This window comes from Diospyros lotus, chromosome 2 (assembly GCF_014633365.1).
Source record: "Diospyros lotus cultivar Yz01 chromosome 2, ASM1463336v1, whole genome shotgun sequence".
In the NCBI taxonomy this organism is placed as follows: Eukaryota; Viridiplantae; Streptophyta; class Magnoliopsida; order Ericales; family Ebenaceae; genus Diospyros; species Diospyros lotus.
The window spans coordinates 20,485,211-20,512,267 of NC_068339.1; the positions used below are offsets into that span (position 1 = coordinate 20,485,211).

Here is a 27,057-nt window from a genome sequence, read left to right on the forward strand (position 1 = left end):
GAGATGTCCTCCAATGTCAGTCTATCACCTGAACGGATTGAAATATCCCTTCGATTTGCTATTTCAATTAGCTCGAAAACAGAAATGTCTCAGAGATGAGATTTGCAGAAAGATAAACCTGCCTAGAACAAAAGAAGACAAGATAGCAAGACAAAACTTAATTTTAATATAATCTCTAAAATCAAACTGAATCTAAATATAATCAAAGAGTATCCCTATCATGCATCTTTCTACATTAAAGTTTAAACAGTAAATTGAACCCATGTCAAATTCATTGTATGAATAACAAATACTACTTCTATATATGAAAAAGATTCCAAGTTTATAAAATTTATGAAAATTATAAGATTATTTATGATATGGTTTGTAAACACATGCTACAAAATTTCAATATTCTATTTACAGAATAAAAAAATTCAATATTCTAGAGGTATTTGGTGAAGTGACAACAATAGTTTCATTTACAATGCAATAAGAATAAATTTTGATGAAGCGGGGATTGCTTTAGATAGCTAACAGTCAGGTATAACTCATTCAAGCAAACATGACATATGACAAAAAAGCGTCAAAGCAAAAGTTCCAAATCAAAACGTGTCTTGTAGTGAAATGAAGAGGTACAAGAAAAATAAGCAAATAAAACTTAGAGAGTTAGCAACAAGACTTTACACAAATGCTGTAATGAAGAAGATCTAAAGTGGTATATTTTCGCTAAAAAAAAGGCAAGGAAAATAAGCTAGTGAAGTTCATACTGACTTGACACAAAAAAAAAGAAAAGAGATATCTACTAGCTAGGACTTTACACAAAACAAATTTGCTACAAGACGCTACATAAATGCCATAATTAAGAAACCCTAAAGTGGCAAATTTTTGCTAAAAAGCAAGTAAGGAAGACAGCTAGTGAAGCAAAGTCAAAAGCTAAAATTTATACTGACTAGAAAATGGGAAGGAAATACAAGACATTTGAGCCAAGTGAAATGCATAAAAGAGGAAAACTAAAATGTACTAGTAAATGAGGGGGTGATCAAGAAGAGAAGCAAATGTATGTTTCTCTAAGTTATTCAATGAAGGTGGAGAAACAAGTGTCATGTTGGGGCATCATAGTAAATCTGAAGAAAATAGGATATATGTCCAAACAAAATAAAGGAAACATTGAAAAATAGGATGAATAGTAAAGCTGTTGGACCATATAATATCATGATAGAAGGATGGAAATGCATGGAAGGAGAGGGCATTTTTCAGTTAACAATTATTTAATCTGATACTTAAATCAAGAAAGATGCATGATGAGTGGAGAAAGAGCACTTTAATGCCTATTTATAAGAATATAAAGGTTCAAAGTTGCAAAAATTATAGAAAAAATTTGAGCTAAATCAGCCACACAATGAAACTTTGGGAGAGTGATAGTGCAACGATTAAGATGAGGAACCAAGGTGTTTGAAAACCAATTTGGTCTCATGTCTAGCAGGTAGGTCAACAATGGAAACTATATACGTGCCAATGTGCCTAATGAAAAAGATACAGAGAAAAACAAAATGACAAATGATGTTTATAAACTTAGGAAAACCTTAAGATGATGTTCTTAGAGAAGTCTCATTAAGGGTCTTAGAAAAGAAAGAAATCTGAATTGCTTATTTACAGGTTAATGGGGGCATGTATCATGGAGCTGAGGCCTTTCTAATTAAAATTGGATTACATCAAGGATTTGTGCACTAAGCCCTTTTCTCTTTGGCCTAGTAATGGATGAACTCACTAAACATATCCAGGCAAAAGTGCCACGGTGTATGCTAATTGCAAATGGCATTGTTTTAGTGGATGAGACAAAAGAATGTGCGAATCTTAAACTCAAGATATGGATGATCACTCCAGAATCTAGAGGTTTAAAGTCAAGCAGATTGAAAATCAAATATATAGAATGTAAGTTTTGTAAAAATACAAACGTGGATGATATTGCAGTAGAACTTGAAGATCAAGTAATCCCAAGAAAAGATCAATTTAAATATATTGGATCGATCAAACAAAAAGATGAGGAGATTAATGAATGTAACCTGTAGATTTAAAAAAAAAAATAGTTAAAATAGAAAAGTGTATCTATGTTTTATGTGATATAAGACTCCATTAAAACTAAAAGGAAAATTTTATAAGATCAACTTTGTTGTATGGCACAAAATGTTGGGCAATAAAGCACCCAGATGTGCAAAATATAAAGCAGAATAGAAATAAAGATGTCATACTAGATGCATTACCATAAAAGAAAAGATTAAATTAGAAATGAGATTATTCATAATAAAATTAAAGTGGTTTCTAATGAAGATAAGATGTGTGAGAGATGATCAAGATGACTTCGTTGTGTGAGAAGGAGATCAATAAAGGATCCTATGAGAAGAATGGACAGAATGAAACAAATCTTTAACACAACAACTAGAGGAAAACGGATAAAAACCTGGTGGGAGCATCCTATGTATGATATGAATTGTAAGAACCTTACAAAAGATAAGGCCATTGATAGAAATGATTGGTGAGCCGAATTCATGTGGCTGGCACCATATAGTGTTATCAAGGCACGATATGTTTTTGTTGGAGGTTAATGAATACTAAAAGCTTGGAATCAAAAATGTATTTGATTTGTCATGGAACAATGTTCACAAAATATCCTAGATTATAAGTTGTAGTGCAACACAAGGGGCAGTGAGAGGAACTAATGATAACATTTGTATAGAAAATGTATCTACTCATAATAACAAAGAATAAGAAACATAACAGAGAAAAAAAAAATCTATAAGTTGCAGCAGGAAGCAGGAAAACTGATGATAACATTTGTATAGAAAAAAATGTATCTACCTGAAATAACAACATATAATGCCGAATTCATGTAATGGAAGCAAGTCATTCTGTCAAAATGTTTTCTAATGCTTTGGTGAGTTTCAGTATGTTTCATAATATTTCGTCAGAAATATTGGAAATATCATTTTTTGGGTAAAGTTTCATGTCATTCTCTTAGGAAATGGAATTCGTCTGTTTCAATGGAAATTAATCAAAATTTACCTCCTTCATCAACCAGTATATCTAACTCAGCCTTTCTAAATCACAAGGGAGAGCAGGGACGCACCTGATAAAAGAAATGGTACTTTAAAGACTATACAACTCGAACCCAAGTCCCACCGCACATTGGACATCCATAAGCCCAGCGGCTGATCCACCACATTTCTCTCTCATTCTGATTAGGTGAATTGCTGGAACCTGGAGAGGCAAAAGCTGATGTCTGCCGCAAGCATCTTATACACTGTATATGAGGGAAAAGAGTAGTTTCAGATCACAGTTTTTTTTTTTTTTTTTGAGAGGGGGGGGGGAGAGAAATTTTAAAGATGTTAAGAATTCAGAAATAAGAACTCATGCGGTAGCTTGTATCAATGCCTCAAAAAGGAACAAGTTAGGAGGTCTTGTTCAGTGGCAGAGCCAGGATTTTGCTGCAGTCTGGCCAATTAAGAGTGCATAATTTGGTCGAAATCACTAAACCAAATTGAATCAATTAGTTTGGTTGAAATTTTTTAAAACACAACTTAGTTTGTAAATTTTGGGAAATAGGGTTTACCATTTCAGTTAGTGTTACAAAAAGCCTTAAACAGAATCATAATATATATTAGATAATATTTATTATATATTTATCTAAAAATATATATCTAGTAGCAAAAATATTTTAATGATAAAAATTTTAGACATCTTTTAAATATTTGTATTAAATTAGACAAATATAATTTTTATTATAACTTCTCATACAAACTTATATAAAATGACTTGATTCACTTTAAAATATATGCAAACAGAAAATTATAGTTTGGTTTCTAAATTCTTCCAAACCAGACCGTGCACATCCCCAAGGTTAATTAAGCATAACTACCAAATAAAATGAAGTAATCATAAATAAATCTATACTTCTAAAAATATACTCTTAAAACAGTTCCCAATGAGTTTCCTTATTGAAAGCATTGTATAATTATTTCATTATTAACATTGTTAATCATAAAATTTAAATAATCTAAATGTAATAATAGGTATCCAAAAACATCAATTCAATACAAATCAAATCATAAGTAGCACAATCTCTATTGTGTTTGTTTCTCGAGCAATTGATTATTTTTTTTGAAAACCAAAGCTAAAAATTTCTAAAGTTAGGGATGTAATAATTGATATGCCTCAATTATAAAACAAAATCACATTAAAAGTTAAAATTCCATCTCTCTTCCTCCATATCTTCTTCTCCATTACTCTCCTATTTTATCTCTTTATTTCTCTCATCCTCTCTACTTGTAAAAGAGAAAGTGGGGCTTATGTTATTTAAAAGAAGATGGGCAAAAAGTAGAAGGATAAAAGGTTGCCTTGATCTTGAAGATCAGCGCCACTGGTCTGTAAAATAGACAAAAGTTATAAAATATATTAACTTACTAAATTCTATTGTTACACCAATTTAGTTTCACAAACGTACACTACTTAACAAATGATTTTTTTATTTTCTACAAGGGTCAAATGTCAATTTTTTAATTAATTTTTGTAATTTTCTAATAAGTTGGGTCAATTAAAGTTTTATTTTTGCAATGGGACCAATTAAATTTTTTTCATTTTCTTAGTGGGTTCAAAGTAGAATTACTTAAGCTGAAATTTTACCTACCGATAATAAAGGAACCAAAAAGTTTGGTGGGGTCAATTGATCCCACTAAAACCATGGTAGATCCCCCCTGCCTGTTCACTTAACAAAGCCACCACCAGTACATAATCCACTTTAGCTTTCATGAGATCAACTGCTGAACTTATCATAGCATGCCTCCAAAACACCAACAACCTAAAAGAGGCTCCCCATTTTGCTCATTTGGGCTATTACTTAGATAGTTCATACTAAAGAGGTAAAAGCCAAATGCATTGAGAATTGCATTGTTTTTGGTCATTTAAAAAAATTTCTAAGCCAAGCCCACCTAGTGGGATTGATGCTTGAGATGATGATAGAATCACTGTGGTTCCTACAATTTGTTTCACCTGGTAAGTATTGGCCCCTAATATCCCGAAGAACAGATTTTGGAACATTTTGCTAATCTGGAAAGTTTTAAACAGCAATCCTAGAATAAAGATATGAACACAAAACAAAAAAAGATAAAAAAAAGATTAACATACAAAAGAAGAAAGTGGGAAATTTTACTGAACCTTGTACCATACTCCTTCAAGACCAGTCTTCCACACAGCAGTTACAACATCTCTTCGAGATCCCATTATACCCAGATAAGCACCCAGGCCCACAGAAGTGTTTAAGCCAAAAGCTGCATCTCTTTCTGACATTCTGCGCTTTCTTGGCCACAAGACATTAGCCCCATTGTAAATACCTTCCAGTGAATTCAGCTTCAGTGGGTCAGCTGAAATGCTGAGTTTGGAAGGATCATCAGCAGGACCCATATCCTCTGGATCAGACCAGGGGCCACCATACATATTTCTCCTGTGCCATTCTTCAGCAGGAGGATGGAGTTCTAACTCTCGGAGTAACAGGCCAGCAGCATCTGCACCTCGAGGCCGAGGCATATTCTACATACAAAGCCCAGCAAAGTGACAAATTATAAAGCAATCCATATCAATATAACTTTGATTTCAAATTTCAGACAGTTTTGCATAGATCACATTAGGAAAATCATTAGGCAATATCAATCCAAACTAATTATATTAGACCCAGATATTGCCTAACATTTGTACAGTAAAATCCAAACAAAATATAGATCCCCATTATATTTTCATAAAAGGAGCAGGTAGTATATTTCTTTTCCTTCAGCATCTTAGGTTGTATTTATGGATTCCACCTCATGCTTCTGCACATGTGTAGGTGTTTATTTTAACCTTTTTTCTCCTTTGTCTGGGGGACAAGAAGGGATAATGTTTAGCTGAAGCAGTTCTTTAGGGAAAGAATTTTCAATATAGAATAGCTTAATTGAGATGAACTTCCATGGATCAGCTTTGAAACATGTACAAATTCTCAATCCATGAATAGAGGAAATATAAATTTGTAACCCAAAAAGTCAATGAATGCAGTCTATAAGTATATTGGCTAAAGAAAATATCATTGCAGACTTGGATAATATAACAAACATTCATGGTGGAAATAGAAGGATGAGTAATGGGCTTCAAGGTGTTTGTCTTCTTTGTTTTTTTTTGGGGGGGGGAAGGGGGGGGGCATCTCTTTTGCTGATCAGGACTAAGAGGAGGTAAGGCATATCGTTCAGTATGCTTTGAAAATATTTTTTGGTCTCCACATTAACTGGGTAACAGTGAAGTTATCCTTGCTATTGTTGAGAAACCGGCATCCTTGTTGTGCAGGGAGGGACGGATCGATGCCCACAATCTATTTGGTCCCCCTCTTGGGTCAGTCTTTACAGAGAAGCAATTTGAAATGAAATTGTGGAGAAGTTAATAAAAATTAAAGACTGGCATCTTAGAAAAGGCAGTGCTTGTCAAAAGGGGTAAATTACTTAAGAGAACATTGTCCAGCGTTCCCACTTCTATGAAATCCTTGTTCAAGATTCCAGTCTCTAGCTGTTGATGAAGATGCAGTCTTGCAGAGGAACTTTACATGAAGGATGCTTTGATAATGAGTTCAAATTCCACCAAATTAAGGTGAGTTAAGGTCTTACCTTTAAATGTGGATAGGTTGAGTATCCAGAAATTTGGGCTTTTCAACAAATTTCTTTTGGGTAAATGATTATGGTGAATTGCTCCATAAGTTGATCGCCTTTAGAGGAAAGTAGTAGTCAATAAACATGAGTGTCTAGATGGAGGTTGGTCCACTGATCGTATTAGCTCTCCACTAGGGGTTTTGGTTCTGGAAATGGATATGAGAGTATGATAAGAGTTTTTAATTTCAATCTTTTTAATACAGGGAATGTGGTAGGGTGAAGTTCAGCATGTGTGGGTGCACAGGTTCATTCTTTTTTGGAGATACTGCTTTGTGAGGTTTTTCCTCATCTTCATAGGTTGGCCCAGGATAGGGATGTGTTCATGAGTGACTGTATAGTCACAACATCAGATGGACTCAATTAATTTGAATGAATGAGGAAAATTCTCCCAAATTAAAAGACCTACTCTAGGATGGCAGACCACCCTTAGCATACTTCATGAGCACCTCAAGACAAGAATGGCCCCTCACCCAACCAAGTTATATAACCCAATTAATTAACTCAACTTCATTAAAACGTAACCCAAGGCTATTCTTTCTTAACTCACTTAGACATTTCCAAGAGTTAACTTACAATTATAGTTCATTTCTTTAATTAACTCAGGATCGTGCTAAATTACTCCACACCTTGAATTAAGAGAGTTGAGTTAATTAACTGGGCTAAGTAACTCAAGTGAGCCAGGGAAGAATAATAGGATTGCATCTGTCAAAAGGATTTTTGTCAGTTTGCTCGTTTTATCATGCTCTTGCTAATCAGTGAAGGGGAAAGAAAGTTTCTTTCAAACAAGTGCTGGAATTCAAGAGGCGTCCCGAGCTGGCCTTTTTTTGTCTGGACAATAGACCCTTGCTTCTCATCATAGATAATTTGTGAAAGTGCAGACACATTATCACGGACAACATTGTAGATCATCTACTCATAGCACAATGGCCTAAAAAGTGTGGAGTAATTTTGGGTCTATTTTTTGGATACAATGCTAATTCTGGCCTGACTCAGGCTTTCTGTAAGCATGGGGTTGAAGGTGCCATGCAGGAGTGCAAAACATGCTGTCTTTAGAAAGGGGATCAGAGGATTCAAGGTAGTGGAGTACTTTATTCACTGTCTGAAGGGTAACATTCTAGTTCTCCAGTTTGTTGCAGGTGATAGGAATATCCTCTTAGCCGTTCTTCATTTGCTTGCTTTCATGATGAGCTTTCTTCAGATGTTAATGTTTAGTTTGTTTTCAATTGCACAGGGTTATGCCTCTTAAGGCGATTTTCTCTGATATAATTTCTTTGATTATCCATCAAAAATACTTTCAAACAAGGCTGTGAAAGTAATAAAATAGCATATAGGAAAATCATATGTGAACAACCTGTGAACCATACAATTTTGACATCAGGCAATGCAGGTTTTCAATTTAAATAACTTATGACTCATAATATGGTTGACATTAGCCAATATAAGAGTAACTTTTGGCAGTGAAAGAGACGGGCAGCATCACAATAAAATTAATACAACTCCCTAGCATAAGTACCTTTAAAGAAAATTGTGTCACATATGCACACAACTAACCTGCATATGTGGACCAAGGGATGCTTCTACAACTTCCGGCAAGACGGTGTAGTTCCCGTCAATATAATGCAGGCGCACCTGTATGTTGCTGCTTCCCACTTGAGAAACTGGTAAGGGGTGTGCCAGACCAGATGTTCGCCGGCAAAGATCCATGAGTATGAGGAAGAGGACCTTAACCTATGTGTCAGAAACAAAATTATAAGAATTCAAGGAATAAATGGCCATTCCCCAATGATCCCTTCAAGGAATAAATGGCCAGAATCATCAAGCATGAGGCAGAGGTGATTGTTTAATCTTAAAAATTGTGAAACATAGCAAGTTTTCTCAGATCATTGATTAAAGAAATCTATTCCACATAATGACACCAAAAGCAAGCTAAATCTTGAATATGAAATATACTAGGCTACTCTTTTACCTCTTCAAATGTGTAACCTTGTCCAGCATTTCCAGAGCCTAATCTTGACCGGTTAGCTGGACCTTCTTCAGATCCCTTTGCTCCAGGAATGACTTGTCCAGCCCGAGCTGCCTGCATTTCTGCTGATGGTTTTGCAGGTAGGGAGTTCACCTCTTCAACCTTCGCTGTCGCACCAGGCTGAGGCTTTTGCATATTGGCATCGGTGTTTCTCTGAGCAGCACCTATAAAGCGAGGCAGTTGTGTTCGTCGAAAGAAAAAACAGAACAGCAAAAGTTGGCACAACCTATGAAGGAAATGGCAGTCCCCAATGAGCCTAACTGCTGGAGTTCCAGGAAAAGTTCCCGTGTTGATACTTATTGGCATAAAGGATGAAGGACCACTTGTGGGATTTGGAGTGGAACTTGGAACTCCATCTGCGGTGCTACTAATTTTAGCAATAGCTCCTTGCACCCAAGCTTGCATCTGAGTGCTTCCAGTAGAAGTAGCAGTACCACCTTGGCCACCTGGCAAAAGAGGAAGTTACATTTATGCAGAATGGTGTGCCAGTCAAAACCAAACACACACACACAGAGGAAGATAGATGAAAGGATAGCAAATAGAAGTGGAATATTCCGCCAGCTACATAGCAGTTTCTACAATTTTCACATTAAAATGGAACCAGAACAATGAAACAAGCCTTAAATATCATAGAATTAGAAGATGACCCTGGCTTGTAGCAGGAGGATTAGAAGTTTGGGTAGGACTAGCCACCATACTCCGATTTCCCCCAGTGCCTGCTGTAACTGCATGAGTTGCCAAGGTACGGCAGAAACTAGCGTAACGTCGCAACCGTGTAATGAAATGTGATGCAAGGTCAAGGACTGCATCAACATAGGCCTACATCATTAAAATTAGAGAAGCAAATCAAGAAGACATAATGGAGTAATCACATTTAAAATAAATAAATAAATTAATTAATAATAATAATAAGATCCCAGTAAACCAAAGAAAAAGAAAAGAACAAGAAACAAACCTGAATGCTTAAAACTAATGCTGGTTCAACAGCCATTGATTCAGGGTCAATACTAGATAACTTCTCACCAGATTCTTGCCAGGGCTCAGAAACCAAAGCTGAAGGGTTAATCAGGGCTGATTCAATTCCTTTCCCTAGCATATCCAGCAACAGCCTTGCTTGCATATCTAAAACCATTGCCCTCACTTCTTGAGCATTTGTACCTTCCAGTAGCCTGCATTTTATTCTGTCTAGACTCTGTATCATACAAAAATAAATGCAATTACAGCAAGAAAGGAATCACATCACTAAGTGGACTTTATAAAATGTTACCTTTTCCCCATGTTTCATACTTGACTCACAGGAAAGTCAAGCCAGTAAATAAATAAAATAAGTAAATTGGTTGGGAGAACTAAACTAGGAATGCCATGACATACAGGGCCATACTGTTGTCTATGCTGAGTCGAAGGAAGAGAGTGGAAGTCTGCATCCAGCACTGCAATAACACTGTTCAATGAGACTGAAAAGGAAAAAAAAAAAATGCATCAACTGTCAATAACAAATAAAAGCCCATCATACCACATTGAGATATGTACAAGAAAAAAAATGCTTAATCATGATATTTAATTTATATAAGCTCTTAGATTCAGCACTCGTAAGATGCAACCATTAAATTCTGCATTGATCACCATTCCAAAGACATAAGAAAGCAAAACAAACATAATTGAGACCCCAACTCACCCCAAATGTTATCCCTACTGAATGGGAATAAATTTAACTCATAGGTGTCAAAGGCACACAGAGGCGCAGCTCTGTGCACCTCATCACCCCTGATGCACAGCACCATTCTTGAGGCACTGCCTAGGTAGATAAGGTGCCAGGCCTCATGCAAGGCACAAGACACATGCCTTGTATATGTAAGTACATTAAAACCCCATTTCTTGTCCATTTGTCATCTTAGATCTTATTTCTTCTTGATTTCATTGCATATTCTTGTATATCAATGAGAGGCAAACCTAGCAATGTAAGCCAAAAATGGCGGATCTCCCACTTGCCGAGATCCCTTGGCAGTGATGTTCACTTGCTGGAAAAGTACTCCAATCTGCATTCTGCTTCATTTTTCTTTCTTTCTTCTAATTTCTTTTGCAATTTAGAAGAAACTAACTCTGTGTTGTAATTGTTTTTTTTTTCTGTGTTCTACTCTTTAACTTTCTTCTAATTTCTATTGCAATTTAGGAGAAACTAATTGTTAAGAAATAAATGTTTTCACTATGTGTTGTACTGAATTTTTTTTCTCTTATAATTTCTTTCGCAAATTAAAATAAACTAATTGTTTTTCTATAACTGTTTTTGCCGTGTGTTCTGTTATAATTTTTCTTTCTTTCTTTTAATGTCAAAAGAAATTAGAAGAAATTAACTGTTTTTTTATAGTATGTTTTGCTATAATTTCTTCCTTCCTCTGATCTTTTTCACAGTTAGAAAAAAACTAATTGTTATTCTACAACAACATTCATTGTTATGACAGGGTTGGTTATTTGTCATTTATGATTTTGAGTTTGCATGAACCTCCTTATAGATACATATTGAAAAGAATAGTGTATAAGTACTTTATAAGCATTTTGAATAAATGTGCACCTCGTGTGCCTAAGGCTAGGGAGATTGAGAGAATTCAAGAGAGGGAAATGAGAGATTTTATTCAACAATTCAAAAACATGATTCTCCTCCTATAGCAGGGCCTATTTATAGCCTCACATCCATTGCACCCATGTGCAATACAACCACCCATGTGCAATACAACTATAATCCTAACAGTATTATATTCTTATTACAATATTACCCTCTATTGCTCCTAGAGACATGATAGGCTCGCATTTCACCTTGTGCCTAGGCCCCAAGCACTAATTTGTGTATTAGCGCGCCTTGCGCCTTTGACAACTATGATTGAATTAAAAGCCAAGGGAATTTAGAATGGTACAACTAATAGGAGGTTTAGCTGATGCAGTTGTCAGGATAGCAATATTTTATGGCTTATTAGGGTTAATTATAGGCCAAATGTGAGAAAAGCCTGGGGAATGTGATTGAGCTTGGCAGGACAAAGTTGAACCTAAAAGGAAATTTTGCAGCTGCATAATCCAAAAAATAAACCGTAGTTCTCTAATTTTATATTGTATTAATAATTAGTCTTTGATGAATTGAAGGCCAGGGAATTCTAAATTTGAAAGCAGTATTCAAACAATCTTGAGTCGTTTGACTGCAGACCAATTAAAGTAGTTTAAAATAACACTCAGTAAAATTAATGAAAGGCAACATTGTTAAAGGCGTCAAATCAACACACAAGAGATGTTGACACCATAGAAACCAGAGAGAGAAGTGAAAGAGAAGAATAGATCCAGGGAAAGAAAGGCAATCCTGAAAGTGGGAGGAACACATAGTATGGCCAAAGATGAGAAAACAGAAGGTAAAAGAAGATATTAAGAAGAAAGAATAGTAAACTGTAAGGTCAAAAACAAAAAAGAAAGAAAATTTTGTGCAGAAGGTAAGAGAATGAGAAGAAGGAACGAAGTGGCAGCAGAAGGGAATCATAAGTAGAAGAAGAATAAGAACAAAGAAGGAGATGCAACAGCAGCAGGAGGTATATGCAGAACAGAGAAGAATAGCAGAGGAGAGAGGAGGAAAGAAGAAGGAGAATGATTAGCATAGCGGCTCCAAGAATCCCACATCAGAAGGATACAAAACTACACTGCCTTGGGAGTGCTACAATAAAACCAAATTGCCTTTAATTGTAACACACACCTTTAAGAATGTATTTGCATACCATAAATACGTTTTTCTTGGAATCTTTTCTCTAATTGAGGTGGCCTCTCAAGGTGATCATTTGGCCAAAATATTAGTCAATGAGAGATTATTAACCTCACCAAGATCAGCATCCTTTAAGATGTCCCTATGTTAGTTGGAAGGTAGAATTACTGCAGCATCTATTGCATCAGTGCATAGTCAGTGACACATTATACACCAATCAATCCCGCATCATTGCCCACTAGCATCAAATACTAACACCATCAATTTTGAGCCTACAGAGTTATTTTTTGAACTTTGTGCCCTCATACTCCACTTTTTTGGGGTGTTTTGATAATCCCTTTGCTGACCATTTCATTGATGAAGATGCACCTCGACCAAGTCAATGCAACATTCGCTGCTGGCCTCCTCCTGTCAGGATCCTAGGTTTTGAATCTAGGACTTCTAGTTGACAGTTATAAAAGAAGGAAGAACGAGAGGGAGAAATGATAGAATTTAGGGAGAAAACAAAGTGAAGAACAGAGGGAAACAGAGAATAGAGAGAAATGAGAGAATTTAGGGACAAAATAGAGAGAAGAACAAAGAGTAAATTGAGAGAAAAGTGAGATAACTTCAATATAATTGCTTGATTATCTCGGCACACTATAGTATAGCATTATATAAGGCTATCCTAGCAATTATTTACAGCAGTTACCACTATTACACAAGCAGTTACCACTATTACACAACTGTAAAATAACACTCCTCTACACACAACTGCTCTGTTTATTTCCTAATTCTCTAATGCCTGACATTTCCTTTCCCTTCAAAATTTTTCTTGTTCCCAAGAAAATCAAAGAAACTAGAGACTCGGAAATTCGATTGAGCAAATCAATACAGTGTGGAATTCCATGCAATTTCCCATAATTTCACACCAAAGTTGTATACATCTAACTCCTCGTTGGATGGTTCATCACAGAGAACTTCTGGAGCCATCCATTCAAGAGTTCCTAAATAAACACCAAAGGAACCTGCACCGATTCTCTTTTTCAAATCCAGATCACTCCATGGGATATCCAAATCTCCCACCTCATGTAAAAGTTCTTAGAGTTGGTTTAATTGGAACAATTTGACCTTCCTTGATAAACCTAAAACCACCTTGGACTATAATGTCCTTTGGATCCAAAATGCCTACAAGTGGCTGAACTTCTCCAGTGAGATGCTTTAAAGGGAGAGGATCTTTGACTGTGTTCATTGAGCTTGTGATGGAGCCAAGGTCACATGATTTGAACAGATTCAAATCCCAATCATGAATATCTTCAATGTTGTTTGAACTAAGCACCTTGCTCTGTTCATCCTTAGATTGCTTAGGACATGTCACGTCAGTAGCATCACCATCAATACCTTCTAGAATTGGATCAGCATTCTCCTTCAATAATTTGCAAAATTCTATGAATCACTCCATTTCCTGGCAGGAGTGAATCTGATCTTTCTTTAGGAGGAAAATCAGAAGGAAGACTTACTTGAGGCAATTTCGAGAACATTAACATAAATCCATCTAGCCTTCTCGCTAAGCCACCCATAGATGTCTCAAACTTCTGATCCAAAGAAAGGATCGCCTCATGGTTTTTGCTGTATCCAGATTCCAGAGAATCCACTAAAGCCTACAGATCTGAAACTTTCACATTCACCTGCTGCAATTGAGATTCAAATTGCTTCATGCGTGTACCATCAGCCATAGTTCCAAAACTTGTAGATGCAGGTTGCTGTGAATAGCAATCCAAGAACCGACTGCTTTGCTACCAATTGTCAGGATCCTAGGTTTTGAATCTAGGATTTCTAGTTGACAGTCATAAAAGAAGGAAGAAAGAGGGAGAAAAACGATAGAATTTAGGGAGAAAACAAAGTGAAGAACAGAGGGAAACAGAGAATAGAGAGAAATGAAAGAATTTAGAGAGAAAATAGAGAAGAACAGAGAGTAGATAGAAAGAAAAATGAGATAACTTTAATATAATTGCTTGATTATCTTGGCACACTGTAGTATAACTTTATATAAAGGCTATCCCAGCAGTTACCAATACTACACAACTGTAAAATAACACTTCTCCAAACTTGGGGATCAAGGTTGATATTCCTAAATTTGAGGGAAGAATGCAACCTGATGATTTCATTGGTTGGCATCATTCTCTTGAACATGTTTCTAACTTAAGAAGATTCCATATGACAAGCGAGTTAAAATTTGGCCATTAAGCTTTGGAAACATATCTCAATCTGGTGGGAGAATCTCAAGAAACAAAAGGTCGAAGCAAGATAAAAAGTTGGGTTAAGATACGTCTAGAGATCAAAAGATGGGTAATACAAAATTATAATTGTGGAGATGAATAAAACTTAAATATTTTGTAAGAGCTTGAGCGCTCTTGCCCTCCCTTCTCCCCCTCCCTCTCATAGGTTGCAGTCCCTTTTTGTGTGATGCAATACCCATAGCATGAGAATAATAGAAAAACTTTTGCAGGAATTGAGCATAATACTTCATGACAATAATTGATGATGGTGTATTGTAGTTTAATGATGAAGATTGTGCCTTGATTGTTCCTGATATTGCTGAAGGCCCCAATGACATATTATGATGGCTGTGATGTTCTGCCATATGGATGCTGTTGGTGTGCTATTGCTATAAGTTTCTTGACAGTTGTGGTGTTTATAGCTCCTAAGGCATAAGTTCTACAAATTTCTGATACCAAGTTCCTATTTTTTGAACTTGAAGAAAGTTGTGGCCTGAAGGGTACTGCTTGAATGTGGTCAATTGATGATGGAAAATGAGGCTGCTGTAGCTGAAAGTTTCTTTGGTTGCTGGAACAGTGGAAACTGATGGAATTGTTATGTTGCGGGAAATTGAGGGATGCTTAGAATGGGTGTTTGCTCTGATACCAAATTTGATGCAGGAAAGCAAGGGAAAATTGCAGAAAAGAGAAGGAAAGAAGGGAAGAAGAAGAAGATGATGACGACGATGACGACGACAATAATGATGATGGTGGTGGTGATGATGAATTCATCTGGGGAAGATAGGGAAGACATCTGAACAATATTCCAGATCAATCAATCCCCATTGCATCCATACTGCATACTTATATGATACAGATAAATTAGCATACCAAAAATAAAAGCTAATCAAAACATTCTGAACAAAAAAAAGCAAAAATATGAAGTCTAAATCATTATTAGAACAAATAATAATAAAAAACAAAATCAAAATCGTGACAATATCACTGAATGACCACAACTACTACCCTACACCCTTATCAGATCACGTACCCAGGAAAAATGCAATAGAAAGAAGGGGAAACAATAAGCTATTGAACAATTGTGGGGGGCAAGAAGTCTACACATTATAACTTAAAGGTACGTTAATAACTAGGCCAATTAGACTGTTTTATCCCAAACTTAGGGTCATTTTTCAATTTTATCCAGTTTTGACCTTTGTTTCAATTTAATAATTGAACTTTAACTTTTGTTTCAATTTTATCCTCAATTGGCCAAGCGTGTGCCACAACATACGTGGCGTTGAGGTGATGTATTGATGTGTCCAATAATGGACACATCAGCAAAACGGTGTCGTTTTGCTGTGATGTTGTTGCAATGTACAAGACAAAACGATGTTGTTTTGGCTTGTGCATTTTGAAACCCCAAGTAATGGGTTAAGTTGACATTGATTCAGATTTGACCCAGTGGGTCAACCCAACACTTGATGGGTCAAAACTCATCTTCTTCCCCAAATCACCTAGGGCTTTTGCCTACACCTTGTGTCACTGCCCTTTTTGCCTTTACCGCCACCAACCGCCTCTTTCTTCCTCACTCTTCATCGCTAGCGGCCTTGCTTCCATTAATGGCGAACACAAAGCCAACCGATCAGAAAAAGAAGAGAGAAAGGAGAAGACCAAAGGGCCGAAAGCAAAGGGCTGCGGCCATGGCGAACACATCAAGCCATGGCTGTCGGTGATGCGACCAATAGATACCTAGATCCGCTGCCTCCGACCACCATCAGATGCCGACCATGTTGCCATAGTGACAGCCAGCTCTCGCATGCCTTCACCGACTGCTCACGAAAGCCGTCGTCATCGACTCCTCGACAGCCTCTGATCTATCGGCTGAGCCTTCATCGTTGGCCTCCTTTGCCTCTAAGTTCGATCGGCCAATCTCGCTCCAGCTATCAGCCCTTGCCTTGTCAGCTTCTCCAACCACTTCACCATCGTCGGTCATCGTGCCGGCCTTCGTTGAAGCTCCCTCACCCTTGTTTCTGCCATTAACAACAAGCTTCAGCCAACCCAGATCTGGGTTGACCCAACCCACCATTCATATTTTGTGATTTTGGGTTTGTGTATTTGGTTATTAATTTTGGGTTTATGATTTTGGGTATCGATTATTGATTATGTGTATGTGTGTATTTGATTATTTTGTGTACTTGATTATTGATTTTGTGTATATGTATTTGATTATTTTGTGTATTTGATTATTAATTTGTGTATTTAGTTATTAATTTTGTGTATTTGATTATTGATGTTATGTTTGCCTCGAGATAGATGATAGGAGAACAGTGCAAGCTTTGAAGATTTATCGGCTAGATTTATTTTAGGCAGTTAGAGTTTTATTTGGTCTAACTATAATATTCCATATTTGATTAGTTATATGGGGGTTCCGCCTCTTTTATAAATAAGAGGGCAAGGCAGCAATCGAAAGAGAGTTAATATTCTTTCAAGCTCTCAATTGCTATTGTGAGTACATGTTGTTCTAGAGAAAGTGAGGCTTATGTATGAGTTATTGGACTTTCTTGGAGTGAATGAGGGATTGTACTTGAGCGATAGGATTGTATGAGAGCTTGGATTTTGTACGGATCAATTTCTACTAAATAAAGGTTGCTCGATTGAGGGTGTTGGAATACTGGATGTAGAGCCAATTCAATTGGCTTGAACAAAAATAAAGGCTACGTCTCATGTGATTTGATGTTTCTTTCTTATTCTGTTTTTATGCCTTTAAATTCTGTTCTTTATTATCTGATGTGTTGTGGTTTGTTGGCCGGTGAGTTGTGAGTGTGTTGAGTGGTGTTTAATTGGTTTCTTGGGTGTGTTTAAAGGCTGCCAATGCTCCCAATTTATAACAATTGATTATTGGGTTTGTACATTTGATTATTAATTTTTACCAAAACGACGTCGTTTTGCCTTATGTATTTTGGCAAGAGTAAGGCAAAACGATGTTATTTTGCTAGTGTGTCCATTATTGGACACATCAGCACACCACATCAGCCGTAAGCTGAGGCACACGATTAGCCGATTGAGAATAAAATTGAAACAAAAGTTAAAGTTTGATGACCAAAACTGAAGCAAGGTCAAAACTAGATAAAATTGAAAATTGAGTCAAAGTTCATGATATATTAATCTATTCGGCCTAATAACTACTATGGTAAAGAGAGAATGAGAAACGACTTAACCTTTTAGAGATAAAGAGATAAATGATCTCAACAGTTAAAACACTTTTCTTTGTTGTCTATTCATAGTAGCCACTTAATTCAAGAGGAAAGGAATCCTATGCTCAAAGGGGAAGGCACTTTGAACTCTAAACAGTTTGATCTCTATTCTACTCAGTTTCAGAGGCGCATTTAAGGTCTACCAGATAAATCCTCAAGTAATTTATCATTATCACATTAGCATATTGAATACTTTAAACATTATACCGATGCCATCCTCTGCTGCACTCTGTGTACAGCCAACAGCATCCCACCAATCAACTCCTACCAACAGGCTCCACCAAAACCTGCTCCAACAAAACAAGACCCTGTTTATATTCATTCCAGACGCAAAGCATTTCCTGTGGTAGACTAACTCTTAATACCACATGCATTTAAAAACATTGACAGAGCAGCATCAAAAGCATGACTCTCTCCCATACCAAAGCTATTTCTAAGAGGTATAAACAACCATTTGTAAGGTACCTTTCCGCAATAGCACGCTCCCAGGTTGATGAGTTTGCTTTCACTTGACTACTTGGTACAGCAGGAGGAAGAACACGAATTATCTTCAACATAGTACAATCCTTGCTGGTATCATGCCACACTGATGCTGAACAGCAGCTTGTAGATGAAAAGGCAGGAGCAGCAATTGTGGAACCAACATTGATCTGGTAGTTATCAACAGGTGCAAAGCTTGCACCAGAAAAAATGTGAACGCCGCCTCGTAGAAAAGCAACAGCAATCTCCCCCCCATGAGCAGAGTACACAATTCGAGCAAGAGTTCTAACATCACTTGGAAGATCAAATGGATCAAAACAGACCCTTTTCGTCTTCTCAATGCCAGTATCAGATGTGTTTCTTACATCAGCTGCTTGATGAATTTTGAAATCACTGGTTGGTGGAATGCATTTGTTTACTGTGGTTACCCACACTGTCTGCATGGGAGCCTGACCACCAAAACTGGAGGTTGGGTTTCCAAAAATCTGGTGAAGGACAACAGGCTTAAGAGATGATTCCCAGCGTTGAACTCTCCAACCTGTAATTGAAGGACCCTCATCTGGATCATAAGGGGACATGTATTGCCCTGCAAAAATTCAAAATAAGATTTGATTAGTTTTGAACCCCAAGAAAAACAAGGATTCAGATGTAACTAACAGAAGTAATTGATAATTGTTTAGTTAACATTTAGCACTGAACAACAAATATTATATGCCTTTCTATTTGGTGAACAGAAAAACAAGCTTATGGCACAGAACAATAGAAACTGTAAGATAATATAAATTCATGAAAATGTAACCAATGAACATAGACAAGATCTGTCTTAAAGCAAAAGAACAGTACCATTCAAAACAACAACAATAACATATCCAGCCTTTAACAGTACCATTCAAACTTGAAAGAAAAATAAAGAACATGCCACATTTCCTATTTCTTTTTTGCTAAGAGAAATATGCATGTTTTACTATAAATAAAAGTAACCACAAGTATCCAAACCGGGAACATGTGCCAAATGCTCGTGAAAGTGATCCTCGGTTAATGAATTTTGTCAACTAAATGATGGAAGCATTTAAAAAGCTTTGATTACTCATTTACAAGAGGTGAAGGACTGCACACGGATATACTACAGCTAAGGTGCATAACGTTTCACCAGCAAAGTTCAACACTATACAACAGAGTGCCCCCTCAGAATGATAAAGAATAAGTAGAAAGGAGAAACAAGAATGCAAAAGAGGAGTTCAATTTAAAAGCAAGACATAAGTCAGTACCCTCAACAATCACTACAGCTATTACGGAACCACCACGGGTCGGGTCAAAGGCGACTGCAGTAACTCCAGAGCCCCATGTAGTGGTTGCTGCTGTTTGAGCTGCAGCCTCAGGACTCACATATGCAGAAAAATTTGAGACTGGGGAACAATGAAGTGATACCATATCACTATAATCTTGATCTGAATGCTTTTTCCCTTGCTTTGCTTCCAATAGGAAATATTCTTGCCAGCTAAATAAATAAGCAGCCAAAGGGGCAAAACCATCCCAAGAAGGAGGGTTAAGTGAGGGAGGGACACCAGTGCTTGTACTTGCTTTTGGAGTCGCTTGAAATCCATTTCCGGGGCCAGGTGTGACCTCCCAAACAACAACAGTTGATGGGTTCACAATTGGAACACCTGCCACATGCATGGCACCAGCATCTGTTATAATAGCATCAGCAGCCATAATCCCACTAGGCCCAGCTCCCAAAAGCCCTTTGCTTGTGCAAAACCATTTTGATGCAGCACCACTCTGATTAGGAGGCCACTGCGACCAGTGAAGTTGAACCGAACCTGATGAGAAAACAGAGCACACACACAGAAAATTTGGCCACCCAGCTGAAACACAAGGGAAAATATTGCATTAGAGCAAGAGATTTAATAAGCTGTTCAAATTTGGCAGCATTAAATAAATTGATCAACAGATAAAATTAATTTAAGTTCTAGCAGGCACTTGTTCCATGCCAAACATATTTTCAACTCCAACTCATGTTGGCAACTCCAATGCCAGTAAGTTCATCAAGATATCTCCATCCAATATTTTAATTTTTAGGTCCAGACAAGCTTTGGTGAAATATGCATCCATCATGAGGGCAAACATGTTTACTGAAGAAACATTATCTCTTCAGACTAGACACATCAATTACATTACAAGTTGATAGAAAACAAATTAGAATTCAGTAATAAGACAAAATTGTGGTTAGGTACAATGTGACTTTTAGAGTTTTTAATTTTAGAATTCTAAAACCAAAATTTCAAGATGACTGTAGATTTCAAAAGGAATTGTGATGCTGGATGGAGAATAGAATCTCAGAGAATTAAAAGATAAAAGAGGAAAATCTGAGAGAGAAAATCAGGGGGAGGGGAGAGAAGAAATCTTGGAAAGGGGAAGAAGAAATAGAGAGGGAAAGGGAGACCCGTGAGAGAGAGAGCGAGAGCAACCAATTTTTATTCTACTAATCAACTATATCATTCATTTACATGACTAAAGACTATTACAATATATTTTCAAATTACAATATCCAAACAAATCTTAAAAGACAAAACTATTAAATGTATACCACAAGATTTAAACAAAATCTAAATCCTGGTACAAATAACTAAAATAATTCAAATTTCTTATCAGACTCTACTCACTTCTTTACAATAAAAATTTTTTAATTTACATAACAGAAATGTATTTTGTGGTAAGAAAAATACAGAAATAGTAATCATATCCATGTGTATATATGTATGCATACATCAATTTATTTGTAGATTAAGGCATGATATTTTTAAATTCATTACAGGCATATCTCCCTGCCATCCTGAAGCTGTGTTCATGCTTCATGTGCCAGGATGGCACACCCATTGTGAATTTAATTAACATGTTTCAAACTATCATTATGAAAGTAAAGGGTACTTTAGTATCTTGAGAAACAATAAATTGATCAATAGTTCCCCATAACAAAGGGAAAAACAAGCAATAGTAATCATAAAATAAGAGCTTTCATATCAGGAAAAAAATAAACAAACAGACAAGCAAACTTAATAAGAACAAAGAAGATAAAGAACTAACCTGGAGCTTGAGGCTGCTGTGAAAGAAATTTTTCCTCAAAAGTGGAGTTTGCAGAACTACTAGATCTAGAGGAAAGCCACCTATACTGGTTTTAAGAAATATGACATAATAATCAAATATTCAGTGGTTTATAAAATCAAATAACAAGAAGAGATAAAATTGTTCTTACTGGAGGCACCCCAGAAAGCCACTTTGTAACAACAGCAATATCTTGCCTCCATTCATGCTCCCGCTGCCAACAACTTGCATCTCTGACCAGATTAGGCAAGCCCTGAATTGTCAAATGTGAAGTGAGCTCAAAAATCACTTCAACATTCATTTAAAATAAAGGAGGAATCGGATTATCAATACCATTCACTCATCAGAATGGAGGGCAAAAAGACCCAACAGAAGAGGGGAGATCATTTTATTAGCCAATAGCTATCTTGTGGCTAAATGCAAAGACATCACTTTTACAACAAAAGGCAATTTCTTCAGTTTACCAGTGCTATGCACATATCAAGAACAATAACGGGTGGAGGGTATGAAGAACCAAAGAGAGAGAGATATCAGGTTATTTGCCAATGTATTTCTTGCCCTAAATGCAAAAGGAGTTATGTTTACATTTGCTGCCACAAGAGTATGACTTGAAACAGAGAGAGAGACCAACACTTACTCTTGTTTGGGTCGGGGGTAGGGAGGGAGGCAAAGCTCTTTCCCTTATTTGGGAGAGAATCTCATAGTACATGATACACCCACCCCCCACCCCCCCCCCCCCCCCCCCCCCACCCAATTTTCCTTACACCACAATTTGGGGTGTAGGGAGGGGGAAGGGAAAGCATTAATTGAACACTTTTATTAACTTCACTATTTTACCCTTACTATTTTTGTAAACACTCAAGATCATCCTTTAACCCAAATAAAATCCTATAGTTACTCTTTCATAATTTAAAACATGATGGATTGCAAAGTCCTCCAGTAATATTCATCAGCAGTGGATTCTATCTCTATCACAAGTTAAATGCCTAATTTATATTAGTATAATAATTTAACTGTACGATGGACAGACACTTTGTTTTTATTACTTCACCATTCTGTCCCCTTTAATCCCTTATACAAACAAAGTGAAGATATATTAGTATTAATCTCCTTTACATTCCATTCTTTCCAAAACAAGAGAAGTATAACAACCTTTCTTTACTTCCTTTACCCTTCTGTTCTGTAACCACCCCCAGCCCCACCCCCCCCAAAAAAAAGGCCCTCTCCTAAACCAAGCAATAAAATATGCATACAATTATTTCAAACATTCTTAGCTTACTTGAGATGGTTGCGTCCATATCGTTATTCGACCATGAAAATTAGCTATTAGCAAGGCACGATGACAAGAGGTAGGTGACCATTCCATGAACTGAACAGAATCACGAGGAGAATCTGCAGGAAGCAACTGATAATTTGATTAATTCACAGAATACAATCTCAATACAAGAGAAACAACCAATCCCTGAGCAAGACAAATAACAGATCCAAATGAGAAACTATGGGGCTGTTTAGTTGTGGAAAACAGCCCCAATTTTCAAGAAAATGGGAAATTATAGAACTTGTTCAAATATAAAAGTTCTCCAAATAAAGAAAGGAGATTTTGAAAATGTGGTTCTCCAAAATTGTACTAAACTTGCAGAACTCCTAAAATGAGTTTTCCAAATTTTCCTTTCTAATTTGAAGAATTGGAAAAGTCAGTTCATAAAATTTACCCAAATCATCTCCATCTCATTCTCTAATATAAATTACAATTTTTTTTCAAATCTCCCCATCTTTTTCGAACATATGCTCCAATTTTTTAGATTTGAATTTAATTTTCTGTCTGTACTTCTAACATTTGAACACATTTTCCAAATTTTCTATAAAAAATGAAAACTAGAATTTATAGAAAATTGGCGATAGAAAACTAGAAATCATCTTCCACAACTAAACACCCCCCTAAATCTTCCATGTATTCACTACAACAGAGGTGTCATAACTGATGATGATAACGATAAATGTGATGATACGATGATGGTGATGACAAAAATGGAAGCTGGGTTCATAAATATCCAAACAAACAAAATCCTCATATGACTCTGTTTTTCTATTGGCACATTCATAAACAAAACAAGTTGTATCTTAGCCAATTTCATGTATGGCCTTTTTTGTAATTTACTTAGGATTTTGGCAGAAATAGCCTGGTGGTAAATGTATGTCAGGGCCTCTGTCCTGACAAGGAAATTTCTCCTCTTGTGAGGAAATTAGGGCTAGGAAGAAGGGAAAAAAGGGGGAAGAACGAGAGAGAGAGGGAGAGACAACAGGGAGTGGGAGTTGCAAGAGAGAGAATTGGAAGGGAGAACAGAATATTAGTTTTGTTATGAAGTTCATTAGTTGTCTTTATTGAATTGGGAGCCTTATATAGCCCTCTTTCCGCCACCCTCTGGTGGTTACAATCTTTAACAGCTTGGTTGTTACACATTTCAACCTTGTTAACAGTTTCCTACAACCTCCTGCTACAGCCCCTTCAGCAGGTTTACATACTCGGTGACAGTCTTTTCTCCTTGCTTTGTTGACATAGTTTTGATCCGCAACTCATGTGGGCTGCATCCTTGACTTTGGAATAAGTTTGTCAGATGGACTCCCAGACCTCCCTTGCAGTTGGTAGGAACATACATGTGTCACTTATTTCTGGTGACATAGAACTCCAGAGCCAAGCCATAATCATCGAATCCTGCTCATCCCATGGGACAAAACTGGGATCTCCTTCCTCAGGACCTGTTACGATGACATGATTGAGTTTGCCTTTGCCATTTAAAATGGTTTTGATCAGCTGTGACCATTAAAGAAAGTTCTTCCCAGTGAACTGGTATGCAGCACTGATTTGCTGCAGTTCGCCGGAGACTGGGTTTGCCGATACTTCTCCGGTGCAGTGAGAGACAACTTTGGCAAAGGTGGTTGACATCCTTTCGGGATGCTGAAAAATTTAGGGCAACTAGTGATAGGGAGATGAAGGCTGGAAACTGAACAGCAATGAAGGCTAGAGGTAAGGCCGGAAAACTGAATCGCAATGAAGGCTGGAGGATAGGAGGATAATCGGCAATGAAGACTAGAGAAGGGTTGCCCACGGAGAGTTCCCTAAAGCACTGATACCATGTTAGGAATTAGGGAGAAGGCTTAATCATATTATTCATTCTGTCCAGAATAGTATATATACAGAAACTTAGCTAATCTATCATAGGAAACTCTCAATTTAGGAATTTCCTCTAATGGAGATGATCTCTAATTGATTTACAGAACCTACCAAATCTGTACACCTAACCTTCCAATTATGTACTAGGAAATAATTCAAAAAAGATAGCTTGATTGACAGCCCTTAAAATTGTCATGTGCCAAGGGTAGCTATTGTAATTTTGCCTTTTCTTTCTGCTATATTTCTATTATAGAGAATTGTCCAGTAGCTAGAGGCGGTTATGTTTCTGCTGTACTGCACATGGGTGCATCCGGATGGCTGTGAGGCTATATAAAGAGCCACTGCCTGAGGATGGGATTCAGGAATGGATTACTTGAATCTCTCTCTCTCTCTCTCAATTTCTCTTCCAGCAATTTCCATTAATTTCTGGAAAATTACCTCCAGAACCCTTTGTCAGATCCATTGATCTGTCAAAAATCTGCAATCACTAGCTTGATTGACAGCCCTTAAAATCTGCAATCACTTTTTATGATCTTCGACACACCAAAATTCCAACAATTCCTTAGTTAAGCCTCAAATAAGTTGATAAAATAAGCATTGCAAGTGAAAGCTTCACATCACTAGCACTTTTGGCCTAGAGAGATAAAAAGTTATTGGATGAGTTATCATGTGTTAATCATAAGCAAATTGTTTTTCTACAAAATTGCACCTGACAGTATATAAATGAAAGGATTCAGGAAATATCTGTGAAGTAAGATAGTGAATCTCTGTTTTGCAGAAATTACTGCACATTAAAAGGCAATCACCTCTATTCACCCTTATAGAGACTTAAAAACCAAAGATAAGCTGATTATACTATAACTTTCACCCTATAAAAAGTTGCCAAACTTTAATGCAAAATTAATTGGGCCAATTTCCTTTCTTGATAAGGACAATGTGAACCTTGCAAATTTCAAGGTCAACTAGTTAAGAAACTCCGGTCTGCAGAATCTAAGGGATTAGAAAGTCCTTTGGTAACAAATTCAAATTAGTTTGTGGCATTTTCAGAACCCAACAAGAGGATTCATCAATATAGGATCAGCAGTCAGCAATTTGAACAAAGCTCAAGGAGGTTCATGTCAAGACCTTGGGTGTATACTTACAAGAGAGTAGTGGTTGTAGCAGATTAATTCTCAAGGGAATAACAGTTAGCAGTTATTTTTGTTACTACTGAAAAACTGTATAAGGAGTAGCTATAGATATGACATAGCAGAAAGCAGTTGAAGTTGTTTCAACTGCAATCATTACAGATACAGTAGTTGGTAACAAACCACTGCAACTGTCATAAGCTGTTAGTAGAATCAATTACAAATGTAACCAATTAACTGCTGAGAATAGCCATGTATAAGGCTATACCACCTTGTACTGAGACATTATGAATCAAGACTTAAATTCAGTTTCTCATTTCTCTCTCAATTCTCTCTCTGTTTTCTCTTTGTTTCTCCCTAATTTCTCTCTGTTTTCTCCCTCTTATTTCTCTTTCCCTATCTCCTTCTACATCAAACCCTAAGGACAGCATCCTGACAGCTCCTTTAGCCCATCAACAAAAAAGAAGAAAAAAGCAGATAGCTGACTAATAGCATGAGATAGGAAACAATGCACTCATTCTTTGCGAAGACCATGTGTAGATAGACACTAGCAATTAAATTATTTATACAATTAAAGAAACTGTATTTGAATACAAATGTTTTCTGGGAAACGAGGAACCTTTCATATCCAATAATATATAACATGAGCTATTGATCATTGCAAGCAGAAAAATCAAATTGACCAAGTTGGCTTTCTCTAAATAACTGAACCATAACTACAAAGAGTTGGTGGTTCACAAACCAGTTGAGACTTGAACACCTTTTTGCAAACCTTTTTCCTCCATTTACCTATAGATGAGCACCACCAGACCATCCTCTGAAATCAGTTGATGCAGCTCTAAAAACAATTTTCTAATTATTTTGCAGAAGGATACAAAGGTTGACTGCTTTGTTTGAAACAATCCTATGCTATACAACTGATCATCAGAAAATTGAGAAGTTTAGGTGAAATTCCTGTGTTTCCAGAACACCTTAAACCCCAAAAGATCTGAAGCTACAACAGTAATGCAACCACTAACCAGTTAAGAGAACATCGCTTCATCACTTCACAAAAAGTTTCCTTCAGTGCCAACATATCAAGTATTCTTAGTTTTAACTTTTAAGTGATTAAATTGCAGCTAACCACACCAGAGTAATATCAAAGCACACTAACAATTGACTATAGATTTCAACACAAAATTGATACCATGAAATGTTTTTTTTTTTTTACAACCCAATGATGTAT

General features: G+C 36.6%; 1 protein-coding gene across 8 annotated transcripts in view; it reads right to left on the bottom strand.

Annotated features, from left to right (window-relative positions):
* LOC127794277 (mediator of RNA polymerase II transcription subunit 16) overlaps nucleotides 1-27,057 on the bottom strand; it is a 44,056-nt gene that overhangs the window by 1,120 nt on the left and 15,879 nt on the right. For 4 of the 8 annotated variants that reach the window (XM_052325251.1, XM_052325253.1, XM_052325256.1 and 1 more), the window contains 13 exons: nucleotides 22,813-22,925; nucleotides 21,685-21,786; nucleotides 21,516-21,600; nucleotides 19,700-20,296; nucleotides 18,417-19,017; nucleotides 18,159-18,238; nucleotides 10,096-10,178; nucleotides 9,680-9,916; nucleotides 9,372-9,543; nucleotides 8,668-9,170; nucleotides 8,253-8,429; nucleotides 5,191-5,562; nucleotides 3,107-3,280 (listed from right to left, as the gene is read on the bottom strand). In XM_052325251.1, the coding sequence (XP_052181211.1) occupies nucleotides 3,134-3,280; nucleotides 5,191-5,562; nucleotides 8,253-8,429; nucleotides 8,668-9,170; nucleotides 9,372-9,543; nucleotides 9,680-9,916; nucleotides 10,096-10,178; nucleotides 18,159-18,238; nucleotides 18,417-19,017; nucleotides 19,700-20,296; nucleotides 21,516-21,600; nucleotides 21,685-21,786; nucleotides 22,813-22,925 (3,269 nt within the window). In that variant the 3' untranslated portion in view covers nucleotides 3,107-3,133. Of the gene's footprint in view, nucleotides 1-28; nucleotides 123-3,106; nucleotides 3,281-5,190; nucleotides 5,563-8,252; nucleotides 8,430-8,667; nucleotides 9,171-9,371; nucleotides 9,544-9,679; nucleotides 9,917-10,095; nucleotides 10,179-18,158; nucleotides 18,239-18,416; nucleotides 19,018-19,699; nucleotides 20,297-21,515; nucleotides 21,601-21,684; nucleotides 21,787-22,812; nucleotides 22,926-27,057 lie in introns of all 8 variants that reach the window. The other 4 variants (XR_008021593.1, XR_008021592.1, XM_052325252.1 and 1 more) reach the window with 4 other exon arrangements.